The sequence below is a fragment of the Monodelphis domestica genome, chromosome 1 (assembly GCF_027887165.1).
Source record: "Monodelphis domestica isolate mMonDom1 chromosome 1, mMonDom1.pri, whole genome shotgun sequence".
In the NCBI taxonomy this organism is placed as follows: Eukaryota; Metazoa; Chordata; class Mammalia; order Didelphimorphia; family Didelphidae; genus Monodelphis; species Monodelphis domestica.
This window is the reverse complement of record NC_077227.1, coordinates 255,000,373-255,014,559: the sequence shown is the minus strand read 5'-3', so window position 1 is coordinate 255,014,559 and position 14,187 is coordinate 255,000,373. Positions and strand designations below refer to the sequence as shown.

Below are 14,187 nucleotides of genomic sequence, written 5' to 3'. Positions count from 1 at the left end.
TCTGTATATAAAATGAGGATAGCACCTACTACCCACGGTTGTAGTGAAGATCACAGGAGATAATAGTTATAAAATACTTTGCAAACTTTAAAGCACTATAATAACTATAGTTAGTTATTAGTAGATGCCAGAAACTTTTTTGAGTCAGTTCTTTCTCCCATCTTTCTTTTTAAAAAAGATGTCATTGATGTCACTTTACCTTCCCATCTACAATAAAGTACAGGGCTGCAGATCCAATTTTTTCCCCATACAAGAGAATGGGAAGATCTTGGGGTGTGGAGGCTTTCCTTTTTCCAGTTACTAAGTTGTTTGCCAATCGGAGGACAGAAGCTCATGAGCTAGGAACTACACCTGTCAAATAGGGTACATAGGCTTCATAGGGTACATGTCTGATCAGTGTTCAAGAAAAATTGTGGGGGGAGGCTTCTTACTATCTCATACCATCTCTTGCTTCCAGGGGGACAACATTGGTGGTTTATGCCCTTTCCCTGATAGGCATGGTGGTGTATACTGTGACGCTGAGCCTTGGATATATATGGATTTTGTTCTTAACAGCAGGCACGTTGGGGTAAGTTATAGCTCATATATTTTAACTGGCAGATGATGTCCCCTTATCCTTCAGTATTGTAACATTCTAGAAAGTAATACTTGCTTCTTCCAAACTCCCGTCTATAACATGTATAATATGGACTCTGTGACCTACATGACCTCCTTTACAAATGGGGCATTTCTTCTACTTGACTGAATGGCACAAGTCAAGGGGCCTTGGGCCTTCAGGTCTCTGTCACTTGGGATACAGTAAATATTAGGATACTTGCTTTTCAAAGCTCCTCCTGGTATCTTGGGAGCTTTGGGGCCTTTTCTAGGGTTCTATTCCATGTTTATGTACTGCATTTGGAAATCCCTTGGAATTATTTTCTAGAAGTCACTTCTGAAGGGGACAGCTGGGTAGTTCAGTAGATTGAGAGCCAGGCCTAGAGATGGGAGGTCCTAGGTTCAAATCTGGCCTCAGACACTTCCCAGCTGTGTGACCCTGGGCAAGTCACTTGACCCCCATTGCCTAGCCCTTACCATTCTTCTGCCTTGGAGCCAATACACAGTGTTGACTCTAAGATGGAAGGTAAGGGTTTAAAAAAAAAAAGAAAAAAGAAGTCACTTCAGGGAAATAATAGAAAATAGTATGTTTTGTTTAGTAGTCTCTACTCAGCACAGGAAATTCTCCCTTTGCCCCACCACTCTTTCCTTGGTCTTTTCTGTGGTATTCCAGACAGCCCAGTTAGGGAACCATTCCTTGAGGAGATGGCAATTCAGTAGGGTTTGGTAACAGGAAACAGTAATGCTGAGGTTCTCAGCTAGTTACTGGTCTCAGTTTAGTCATCTTGCTGTGAACTCAGATGTAGCATATGCTTTCTAGCCTTCGGCACAGTGATGTTTTTCCCCTCCATTGGTCAAAATGTATTAGAACTGACAAGCTGAGCATCTCGTGTTAAACAGTCTCTCAGTTCAAGAGCTAAGTCAGGGTTTCTCAATTGGTGTGTGTGTCATGGACCCCTTTGGTAATCTGGTAAGCCTATGAAGCCCCTCTCAGAATAATGTTTTTAAAAAATTGAAGGGATTTCTCACTTTCAGTTAGAGGATGGTGAAAATAAAGGGTTTAAGACAGGAGGTCCTATGTTCAAATCTAGCTTCAGACACTCCTTAGTTGTGTGGATCAAGTCACTTAATGCCCCATTGCCTAGCCATTATTGCTCTGCCCCCTTGGAACTAATGTACATTATTAATTCTAAGATGGAAGGTAAGGGTTTAAAAAAAAAAACGAGAAAAGGTGTGCTTTTTTTCCCCAAAAAATTCATACACCTCAGAATCTCTGGATGCAGTCCAGGCATCCTGACCCTGTCTGTAAACACTGGTTCTGTCCTTGATGGCCTCAGGCAACAGGGACATGGTTCCTTAAGCAAAGGTCTGAATTAGAAGTTCTTCCTGAATTTGGTCAACTGAGTATCTGAAGCCAGATCCTTATTCCCCTTTCTCTGTTATGATTAGGAGATTTGACTTTCTAATCTCTATTGGGATGGCTTGATGTTGGCAAGGACCTGGCTACTGGGATGAGGAAGTTAAAGTAGAGAAAACAAGCTGCCTTTTTGGCAAGAAGTTGAAAAAAGGGAGTTGGAAGGATGGAAGAGGGCAGAATTCTGTGTTATTTGCTCCTACTATATCCCCTCATCCTCAATGCTATTCCTGTGATATTGTATTTAGATGCTTTATGACTGGCTACATCCCACTTGGGTTTGAGTTTGCTGTGGAACTGACATACCCAGAATCAGAAGCAATGTCATCAGGCCTTCTTAATGTATCTGCTCAGGTATGTCCCATTCTCCAATTCTTCTTGGCTAGCTGGGGTTGAAATCCTCTACAGATGACTGCATTTCTTTCTGAAGTAATACAGTTGGTTAGATGGCTGGATTTTGTCATTTGTTTGGTTTTTTGTCTTGTTTTTCTCCTCAATCTTCTTTCTTTATCTCTTTCCAGATATTTGGGATCATCTTCACCATTGGCCAGGGTCAGCTTATTGATCACTATGGAACACTGGCTGGAAATATCTTTCTGTGCGTCTTCCTTGCCTTAGGGACTTTCCTAACTAGTAAGTGGGATTCACCAAATGTCAGGGCTTCCAGTTCTTTGGCATGACAGTAGACGGTAAGACTGCCAGTTCGCTAGGATCCCTAGAAGTATGTATGTACTTAATTGATTCTGGGCTTGGGAGTGCACAGATCTGTAGATTACTTCCCTTCTGAAAGTTAATTGGCTTTGGAGGTTAACCAAACCTGCTGCTGATGTGTAAGCTTCCTCTGAAGGAGTTTGGGTGCCATGATAAGACATTTATAATAGATATTAGAGATTTACACAGTGCTGTACATAACAGGATTTCACTTGATCTTTACTAAAGCACTACAGATATTGCATTTTACAGATGTAAAAAAGGCTCAACAGATTTAAAGTAAGAAGGGCCTTTCAAGAATCTGACCCCCTCATTTTACAGATGAGGAAACCAAGATTAAGTGGCTTGCCTAGAGCAAGTGGCTGAAGCAGGATTCAAACTCAGGCGTTAAATGCCTTGCTTGAGTGAGGTCACAAATCTAGTTTCATAGGTGAAATTAGGCCTGAAATATCTGTTGACCTCCAAGCCCGGCACTCTTTTCATTGTCATGCTACCCTAACTTATAGAGCAAATACCTTCTGGACTTGTCTGTGATAACTTCTTTAATGATTTTGTGTATCTCTTCTCTTCTGGGCGCAGGTCTCATTTCAGCAGATCTTCGAAGACAGAATGCATACAAATCACCACCACCTGAGAATGTGAGTACACAGATCTCGATTCATGGTTAGTCCTGATCCTTGGATTCTTATCTAGAGGTTAGGTAGGATGAAGGCAGTAGAAAAACCAGGGCATCTTGGATGCTTATTAGAATAAACTTAAAATAAATACACTAAGAATTTTGGGACATGTATAATGTACACACAATGTTGTACAACTGTCTCTGTTAGAACATAAGCCCCTCAAAAGAGCAGAGATTACTTTCTATCCCTAATTAGTATATTGCCTGGCACACCCTAAGCTTTTAAAAAATATTTATTATTTCTTTACCAGACTGTAAGCTACTTGAGGGCAAAGACTCTCTTACATAAATTTTGGAGCTTCTCAGCAAGTTACTGGACCTTTTGCTTAACAAATGTTTGTTAAGTTGAATCCTACACATGGAATTTTTAAAAAAGAGAAACAGTGAAAACTGTTTTCTGTGAAAACTGTGAGTGAAAACTGTTTTAGCACCCACAATCAGAGTGGGTTGAAAGCAAACCTCAATCAGGAATGGAGCCCCAGAATCCTTTCCAAACACCTTCAAAATAATGCTTCAAAATGAATTCTGGAGCAACAGAACCCAGAAAACAATAGGGTAAAACAAATATTTTCATCCCAAGACAACTTAGAAGGTTGGTAAGGAAGGTCTGTCACATAGTACAGATCTCACCTTAGCAAAGCCAGCACAGGCCTTGGGGGCAGCAGAATTAGCAGCAGTGATTTCTGGAGCTCTCAGTCCACTGACAAACAAGGGGGTTAGACAGCTGGTCAAAAGGAGGGGTCCCTTTGCTGATGCTGGGGACAGGACTCTGTTGCCCATATATAGATCTGGGTAGCATTCCTGGGTCACAGTCCTAGGGCAAAGAGGAGTACTAGCACATGTGAGCTTGTCCACAGGGGAGCTGGAACCCTGAGGTCACAGTTCCAGGGCAGAAAAGAGTGCTTGTGCTTGCTCATAGGTTAAAACACAGGGCAGCAAAGTAAGAAACACACTTTCTCTTTAGATCAGATCACCTTGAAAGAACTGAAAACTTAGAGATCCTTGGAACTAGCTCTGAAAACAGCTGCACAAAAAACCTTAGGCTTGGGACAGTGTCTCTTATACCAGTGGACAGAGTCCAACTTTAATAGTTTTTTTAAAAGTTAAAAGTCAGGAAAAAAGCCTAGAAAAACAAGTAAACAACAAAAAAAGAAGTGCATCAAGGTTATTATTGTGACAGGAAAACTCAAAATATGAACTTATAAGAAGATAACAAAAATCAAAACCATTACATCTAAAGCCTCAAAGAAAAATGTGAATTGATTTAAAGCCCAAAAAGAATTCCTAGAAAAGTTCAAAAAGATATTTAAAAATCAAATAAGAGAAGTAGAAGAAGAATTGGGAAAAGAAAAAAAATGACATAAGAAAATAATGAAAAAAGAGTCTACAGCTTGGTAGAGGCACAAAATATACTGAAGAAAGTAATACCTTAAGCAGAATAGGAGGGGCAGCTAGATGGCTTCATGTTTTGAGAACCAGGCCTGGAGGTGAGAGGTCCTATGTTTAAATTTGGCCTCAGATACTTTCTAGCTGTGTGACTTTGAGCAAGCTACTTGTCCCCTTTTGCATAGTCCTTATCGCTCTTCTGTCTTGGAACTAATATTCAATATTGATCCTAAGACAGAAGTTAAAAAAACATAATAGGATAAAAGATAAAAGAGGCATAGAAATCCATTGGAGAAAAGAATTTCTTAAAAAGCAGAATTGGCCACAAGAAAAAGATGTACAAAAATTCACTGAAAAGAACTCCCTAAAAGTAGAATTGGCCAAAAGGAAAAGGGGGTACAAAAGCTCTAATTTAAAAATTAGAATTGGACATTTGGAAGCTGATGATGCAATGAGACATCAAGAAACTATAAAACAGAATAAAAAAGGATAAAAAAAGAAGAAAATGTGAAAAATCGTATTGGAAAAACAGGTCACCTGGAAAATAGATTGAGGAGAGATGATAATTTAAAAATTATTGGACTACCTGATAGTATTTTTAAAAAGGGTCTAGACATCTTCTTTTAAGCAATTATCAAGGAAAACTGCCCTGATATTCTAAAACCAGAAGGTAAAAGAGAAATTGAAAGAATCTACTCATCATCTCCTGAAAGAGATCCCAAAATGAAAACTCATGGAAATATTATAGCCAAACTCCAGAGCTCCCAGGTCAAGGAGTAAATATTAAGCAGCCAAAAAGAAACAATTCAAATATTGTGGAGCCACAGTCAAGATAACAAAAGATTTAGCAGCCTATACATTTAAAGATTGGAAGGCTGGAAGGGCAAAGGAGCAAGGATTATAACCAAAAATCACCTGTTAAATAAAACTAAGCATAATCCTTCAGGGAAAAAGATATTCAATGAAATAGAGGACTTTCAAACACTCTGATGAAAAGATTAGAGTTGAATAGAAAATTTGACTCTTGCATACAAGACTCGAGGAAAATGGTACATAGGAGAGAAAAATCATAAGGAATTAAATAAAATTAAAATTTCTATTTAGGAAATGATACTAGTAGCTTCAAGAACTTTGTCATTACTGGGGCAGTTAGAAGTACATGTAGATAGAGGACAAGTGTATGAGTTTATGAGATGAGATGATAATGTAAAACCATACAATTGGGAGGTGAAAAAGAGGAATGTATCAGGAGAAGGCAGAGGTAGAATGAAGTAAATTATCTCACACAAAAGAGCTTTTACAATGGAGGGGAATATGAGAGGGAGGGGAGCACTTCAATCTTACTCTCATTAAAATTAGCTCAAAGAGGGAATGACCAATATACTCAGTTGGATATAGAAATCTAATTTACCCTATAGGAAATTAGGAAGGAAAGGGGATAAGAGAAGGGGGAGGGGTCTGATAGAAAGGAGGGCAAATTGGAGGAGGCAATGGTCAAAAGCAAAACACTTTTGAGGATGTTTACAGAGGGTGAAAGGAGAGAGCGAGTCAGAGTAGGATAAATGGGGGAAAATAGAATGGGGGTAATATACAGTAATCATAAATATAAAAATTTTTACGTTCCTTTAATAAATGCTTCATTTCCCAAACATATAGACAAATGAGTCAAATTTATTAGAATATGAGTCATTTTCCAATTGATAAATCATCAAAGGATATGTACAGGCAATTTTCAGATGAAGTAATCAAAGCTATCTAAAAGCATGCCCCAAAATGCTCTACATCACTATTGATTAGAGAAATGCAAATTAAAATAACTCTGAGATAGCACCTTACATCTATTAGATTGGCTATTAATGACAAAAAAGGAAAGTGACAACTCCCTAATGGATCAGGATGCAAAAATTATAAGTAAAAAAATAGAAAGGAGACTACAGCAATATATCACAAAAAGTGTACACTATGACCAGGTGGGATTTATGAGAATGCAGGGCTGGTTTATTATTAGGAAAACCATAGTATAATTGACCATATCAATAACAAAACCAACAGAAACCATATGATTATCTCAATAGATGCAGAAAAAGCTTTTGAAAAAAATGAAATACCCATTCCTATTAAAAATAATAAAAAAGAGGGGGCAGCTGGGTAGCTCAGCGGATTGAGAGCTAGGCCTAGTGACAGGAGGTCCTAGGTTCAAATTTGGCCTCAGACACTTCCCAGCTGTGTGACCTTGGGCAAGTCACTTGATCCCCATTGCCTAGCCCTTACCACTCTTCTGCCTTGGAACCAATACATAGTAATGATTCCAAGATGGAAGGTAAGGGTTTAAATAAAAAAAAAAAAATTTAAAAAATACTAGAAAGAAAAAAAAAGGGTGGGGGGAGTGGGAAAATTGAGGCACTAATGCATTGTTGGGGGAGTTGTGAATGGATTCAACAATTCTGTAGAGCAATTTGAAACTATGCCCAAAGGGCTATAAAACTATGCATACTCTTTGACTCAGCAATACCATTACTAGATGTGTATCCACAAAAGATAAAAGCAAAAAGGAAAAGGACCTATATATACACAAAAATATTTGTGGTGGGAAAAAATTGGAAATCAAGGGAATACCTATCAATTGGGGAATGGTTGAAAAAATTGTGGTATATGATTGTAATGGAATATTATTGCCCTGTAAAAAATGATGATCAACATGATTTCAGAAAAAAACTAGAAAGATTTAATATGAACTGATGCAGACTACAGAAAATATAATATTAAAAACAGTAACAGCAAAATTGTATCAACAACTGTGAATGACTTGGCTATTCTCAGCAATATAGTTAAGACAATCCCAAAGGACTCATGATGAAAAATGCATCCAGAGAAAGAGTCAATGGACTCTGAATCTAGACCAAAACATACTATATTTAATTTCATTTTTTTCTATTCAAGTCTTTTTCCAGAAAAGGACTAATATGGAAAAAAAAATTTTTTTTTGCATGACTGCACATTTAAAATCTATATCAGATTGCTGTCTCAGGAAGAGGGTGGGGGAGAGAAAATTCAAGACTCAAAAAACATGTTAAAATGATTTTATATGCAATTAGTGAAAAATGAAATATTATTGAATTTTTTTAAAAAGTAGACCTTAAGGGGTGTTGAGTACAAATTTTTCTGCTATACAATTTTGTTGAAGGCTAACCCAGCTGGGCGCCCTGGTCTAGTATTGATTGTCAGTCATTTCAGTCATGCCTTACTCTTTTGTGTCCCCATTTGGGATTTTCCTGCAAAGATACTGGGGGGGAGAGGGGGGCTGCATTTCCAAACACATTTGAACTCAGGACTCCAGGTCTTGTACTCTATCATTTGTGCTGCCTGGCTCCTCCCCCCCACTCCCCCAGCCCCCCAGCAGAAGATCTAAGGACCTATGAGTACCTAAGATTTCAGATCAGTTGATGTAATATGTTTAGTCAGGTAAGTATAAATGTATTGTGTAAATATACAACTAGAAAACTTTTGAGTTCTTGAGCTTTTGTTGGATTCTAGCGATCTTCATGGCTAACATGGTTTGCTTCTAGGAGAGTCAGAAAGGAATAGAGTCAGAGAAGACAGCTAATTTCTAGAACACAATACAATAGGGTTTATTTTTTAAATCTCTTTATCATAACTATATATATTATAATAAGTAATACTTCTTATCTTGAGGGCCTAGCCTTTTAAAAGGTGTTATGGAATAATTGTACAGGAATAACTAGGGAGGCCTAACAAGTTTAATGGCTGTAGCTAAGCCAAACCATAGAATTTTTAAATGGGGAGAGCTCCTCTCACTCATTTCAGGCCTTGAGATATACAAAAGACCAAAAGACTCCTACCATTAGCTGATTAGAGATGGTCATTGTATCATGATGAACCTGGTTGTGTGTAGTGGTGGTGCTGTGGAGAGGGCAAGGCTCAGGGACTGTATAAGGCAGAAGGGAGGGAATTGAAGACACGGAAGGAGGAAGGGAGAGAGAGGTTAGGTTTTTAAAAAACCTATTAGAAATTGTTTATTTACTAGGGTATAGTAATCAAGAATAGAAACACAAACATCTCTTCCACTGAAGTTTGAATCTCTTATCATGTTGAGTTGATAAAAGGCTATTATTAATAAGAGGCAGGCTCTGCTATATTCTTTAATAAGTTGGTTTATGGTGATCAGTCTGGCCTAGTCATGACAGCTAGTCCTAAGACCTGCAGTCTAGTTTAGAAAAATCTGAAGTGGGCCAGCCACAAAGTCATGGGTTTTCAGCCAAACCAACTTGTTAAAAACTACTTTCTTCAGGTTCATCTATGGAGGAAATAACCACATAACCACAAATAGGGACAGCAAGGCAGGAGGAAGGGAGAGAGGGAGGGAGACAGGAAGGAAGGAAAGAGGGAGAAAGGTAAGTGGGGAGAGAGATGTGGTATAGAGGTGCCTTTGCTATGGGAGTGTCCTCACCTAGGTCCTTTAATGCTCTCTGGAGAGCTGCTGAGCTGCTGCATACTCACTACTATGGGGCATTTCCCAACTGGCTCTTGATGTCATGACCACTTGCCATGTGACATGTTTCTTTGGTCTTGCAGAAAATTCGAGATGACCAGCCCCCTCAGGACAGAAATCCAGATCAGGTGGTTGATGTTCATCTCTGAGAGGAGGAAGCAGAGAGACCTGTAGAAAATTGAATGAGGTGGCCTCACTTCTTCACTGCACTTTGTTTGCCAGCAAGAGGTTCTTCGCCGAGGACTCAAGAGGGAATCTATCTAGGAACTAATGGCTACCACAGCAAGAGCTGCTCCTTCTGGGAATTTGGGATGATTTGTTCAGAAATGCACTTTCTCCCTTCCTTGCCTTGAATTAGTGGAAGTAGTGCTGATGAAGGCAAGCAGAGCAAAGCACAGCCCAAATCCTGACTTTGGACCGGCCTTTTGACCCTCATTTTATAGTAAACAAAACCTGGAGAATTACTATGGAAAGAAAGTTCCTACAGAAATGAACTTTCTTTTAGTGACTTGTTTTAAACCATTATCTTCCATCTTTGAATTAATACCATGTATTGGTTCTAAGGGAGAAGATCAGTAAGGGCTAAGCCATGGGGGTTAAGTGACTTGCCCTGGGTTACACAGTTAGTGTCTGAGGTCATATTTGAACCCAAGACCTCCTGTCTCCAGGCCTGGCTTTCAATCCACTGAGCCACCTAGCTGTCCTGCTTTAGTGACTTTTTCACCTTTAGAAGAAGCACTTTTCAGGGACTAACTGTAAGTTTAGTGAAAAAAACAAAAACGCTAGCTCCTGGGCTGACCAGGGCTGACTGCTGTAGACACTGGAAGAAAAGAAGAGTTGGCTTAGTCAAAGACACTTGGTTCAAACCATCTCATCCTGGAATCTGTCTCCAAACTGTCTTCAGAGTTGATCAAACTATATATTCTATTTCAAAGAAATTTCCTTTAGTCCATCAAGGAGAAATTGTTGGTAGGACCAAGTTTAATGCAATGAGTGCTAAATACATTATTACCCTGAAGAAGGCTACAACTGGCAACCTCAGCTATTTGATTTTTTAATGTAATAAAACATTTTATATGGAAACTTTCATGCAAATAAAATAACTTATGACTTCTAACTATACATGCAGAAAGAGGTCTTCACTTGTATAGCTCAGTCTTGAACCAAAGGGCTTCTGCTGTAAGTGAAGGCAATAATAATAATCTTCTCTCATTTTGTTCTGCACACTGTCTCCAACTATTCTAAGAAATTCAGAGCATTTTCTGAGGGGAGGGATGGAGGGAGGAAGTGGAGGTAAAGGTGACCTTTGAAGTAGGCTTTTGATCTGGGAATCTTTGTTGGCATCTTCATTTGCTAGGTGGAGAAATTAATGTTAAGTTGCTTACTTTATGTCTTTATCCTTTTATAAATATGGAACCAAAGGGAAGGAAGTTAAATGGATCTTTCTGACCTAATTTAGGGGCCAGCTAGGTGGCTCAATGGATAGAGCACCAGGCCTGGGAATGGGAAGACCTAGGTTCAAATTTGGTCTCAGGCATTTACTACCTGTGTGACCCATGACAAATCACTTAAGCTCCATTACCTAGTCCTTACTGCTCTTCTGCTTTTTGACATAAGAAAAGGGTTTTTAAAAAATGAGAGTAGTTATTTAAATGATGAAGAAGCAGAACAGGCAAGGCAGGGAAATCTTGTTCTTTTAGATGAAATTAGGGCAAAAAGACCCAAAGAGCACATGTTTGTTTACCATTTATTACAAAACAACCTACATAGACATAAATTTTCATAGTCTACAATACGACATGGATCTTTGCTCTTCAAATTCAGCAGAAGGAACACAAAACTTTCTAGGGGTTTGCATGGCCATTTTCTCATCCTAGTAATTTTGATGATTCCTGGTCCCAATGGGAGAGGAAACCCCATTCTAATCAGTCAAGTCCCTGTTACTGATGTTTTATTAGAGATGCTCCATGATAGAACGACAACTTTAGGATTTCCACCTCATCATTTTGTCCATACAAGTAAAATCAACTGATGAAGTAAAAAATGAAGGTAGAGGTCAGGATGGCGAAACCTAGCTGTGGCAGTAATTCACAGCACTAAGAGAATGGGGGTGGAAAGTGAGAGGCTGATGGGGGAAGGAGAGGAAAAACACCAGGAAAGGGGGGGTGGAGAACACAGTAGAGGAAGGCTCAGCCATGGGTAAATGATGCTAGGAAACAGTAGATGCACACAAGGCTTCATTTTCTCTTCTTGTGCCGGGACACTCGCTCTACCTCCAGGTACTGCAGCCCAAGCAGCATCCCGAAGACAGAAAAACCTTAAATACACAGGAAAAAGTCACCAGTCAAGTATTTGACATGAACACAGGAACTCTCATACCTTTTGGCATTTCATTATTACCCTCCCAAATTTAGGCCCATCTTGGAGGGGCATGTACCATTTTCAGTGAGGGGGGAGTAAGGCAGCTGCTTTATACTCACTCGCCACCATCAATGGGGCCAGGACTCCAACAGTTGGAGCAGCTGTCTCGAATATAAACACCTCAGTGAGAAAATGCGCCAAAGCAAGGAAGAAGGTCCAGAGTGTAATGTGGTAGAGGCTGCAGAGGAGCAGATAGGAAGAATGCAAAGTTAGAGTTTTGTGGGGTGTAGAATCTATAACTTAGCTGGAAAGAATCCAATGGCCACAACATAGAAAAACATACAATAGGAACGGATGACTCTGGCAAGAGAAAGCATATGTTTCTCTAATTTTTAGGGGAGGAAGTTCCAGAAATGAGCTAAGTTCTGCCTGGGCTATTTAGAAGCACCATCTCCTTCTTAGTCATAGTCTAAGCAAATAAAGCTAAAGAATAACCATGAAGGTTTTCATTTGTTAGAAGTGCAAGAAGTGGGATATCCATACCTGGGTGACTTTCCATGACTAGTAGATGGATACGGATATATGGTGAAACTGAAGGCTAAGCAAGTCACTGTGACTTGCAGAAAAGATACAGGCATGCTGGGAGGGTTCAGGAGGTCACATCCACTTTACAGAAATAATGATGAAAGTAGTTTGTGAGATAGGCTTTGAAAGGTAGCTAGAACCTTCCCTGCTGAAGATGGGGGCATAACATGGTATTTCTATGAAGCTTTGTTTTGCAAACCACCAGTGCCCTCCTCTTGGGTCTAGCCTTTATGTAATATCTCCTGCTTTCCACAACAACCCTTTAAGGCAGATTAGGAAACAGGTTCTGAGGCTGACTTTCTCATGATCACCCAATATCGGGAGTGATTTCCACTCCAATTATGGTTAGATGGATAGGACTTCAGAGAGTAAAGAGGATGGAATGATGGGACTCTGGAGTTGTCCTATGGAAAAGGTCATCATGATGGTAAAGAAAATGAAAGGTGTGGAAAACAAAGGGGCTAAAGGTTCAGTGTATTCATTCTAAAAGCAAACAAAAATCTCCCCCAACAATATGATTGTTCATCTTTGTATAACATTTTTAATACTGTTTTATCCTCAGAAATAGTCTTGAGAGTTATATATAAATATCCCCTTGTTTTGTAGATGAAAAAGCAAGGCAGGGACAACTTGCTTAACAACTTGCATCTAGTTTGTGAGAGCCCTAGGACTGGAACTTAATTCTAATAGTCCCAAGCTATGTTCCTGTACCAGGCTGTCTTTAAAGTTATAAATCTAGTTGGTTATCCTTTGCTGATTCTTCAAGGATTGCCTCTGGCCACAGCATAATCAGCTAGCAAATGACATATTTAGGAAACAACCCATCTCTCACCTTGGCACAGAGGGGTGATTCTTTGGCAGGGGTCAAACTTTGGGATATAGAGATAAGATGGTACCACCTCAGGTTCACAATATTACAGTGAGCCTCTGGACTCCATAATAAGAATAGCCTTGTTCCAAATCCATCATAGCCAGCCTATTTCAGTTCAATTAACTTTTCTTTCCTAGCCATTAGCCCCAGGGACTGGGAGCAAAATTCTAAATGATTATAGAAAAGCTGAAGTTTTAAGAATCCTGGCTTTTCAAGGCCTCATCCAAGATGAGGCTCTCAAAAGATGCCTGGGATTTTGTTCTGGGTGTGAATGGTACAGAAGAAAGCTTTGAGCACCCTCCAGTGGTTCAAAACAGGGCAAAACTTTGGAGTGCAATTGGATACTTTGAAATTCTAAATACATGGACAGAACACTAGTCCAGTGGATTTGGGTAAATGGAAGTAATGGAAGCTTCAGGGGAAAATAACTATTTTCATACTGAATTGCCAAAGAAATAAAGATCGACCTCTATGCATAGACCCAGGACAGCTCAGTGGTTCGGTAGTTAGAGTACCTGGCCTGGTTGTCAAGAAGACATGAGGTCAAATTCAGCACCAGACACTTAGTAGCTGTGTGACCCAGGCCAAGTCATTTAACCCTTTTTTGCCTCAGGCCTCATCTGTAAAATGAGGATATACTGGAGAAGAGAATGGCAAACCTCTCCAGTATCCTTGCCAAGAAAACCAAAGTTCATGGGATCATGCAGTCAGACACCACTGAATGACTGAACAACAACATGCACACACCTAAAACCATTAATACTTTAGATGGGAAATATTGCTATCTCTGAAATTCTCTCAAATACTTTTCAACTCCCCAGCCCTATTCGCATAATGTAAAATACTGTTTTTGATATGCTGGTGTACACATTTAAATTCATGCTCTGATTTGGAACCAATCTGAGCCAATGCAGCTTATTTTTTCTGTAAAAATTGAGTTATAGAATGCTCACATAATAAAAATATACAAATTCTCTAGTATAGAAATGAGGCAGCATTTGATAGAAAAGTGAAGATCTCCTTACTTATTCCTGATGACTCACTGCCTAATTTTAGGTGCCCAGCTTCTCTGGCTT

At 39.4% G+C, this 14,187-nt stretch overlaps 2 protein-coding genes across 4 annotated transcripts in view; one reads left to right on the top strand and one right to left on the bottom strand.

The window, feature by feature from the left end:
• FLVCR2 (FLVCR heme transporter 2) overlaps window positions 1-10,416 on the top strand; it is a 91,014-nt gene extending 80,598 nt beyond the window's left edge. For both annotated transcript variants that reach the window (XM_007472796.3, XM_001374723.5), the window contains 5 exons: window positions 458-568; window positions 2,257-2,362; window positions 2,530-2,641; window positions 3,299-3,357; window positions 9,378-10,416. In XM_007472796.3, the coding sequence (XP_007472858.1) occupies window positions 458-568; window positions 2,257-2,362; window positions 2,530-2,641; window positions 3,299-3,357; window positions 9,378-9,443 (454 nt within the window). In that variant the 3' untranslated portion in view covers window positions 9,444-10,416. The remainder of the gene's footprint in view (window positions 1-457; window positions 569-2,256; window positions 2,363-2,529; window positions 2,642-3,298; window positions 3,358-9,377) is intronic.
• Window positions 10,417-11,027: 611 nt separating this feature from the next.
• ERG28 (ergosterol biosynthesis 28 homolog) overlaps window positions 11,028-14,187 on the bottom strand; it is a 36,542-nt gene continuing 33,382 nt past the window's right edge. The window contains exons 4-5 of one of the 2 annotated variants that reach the window (XM_001374708.4): window positions 11,775-11,893; window positions 11,028-11,611 (exon numbers count right to left, since the gene is read on the bottom strand). In XM_001374708.4, coding sequence (XP_001374745.1) covers window positions 11,532-11,611; window positions 11,775-11,893 — 199 coding nt within the window. In that variant the 3' untranslated portion in view covers window positions 11,028-11,531. The remainder of the gene's footprint in view (window positions 11,612-11,774; window positions 11,894-14,187) is intronic. The other variant, XM_016433032.2, reaches the window with a different exon arrangement.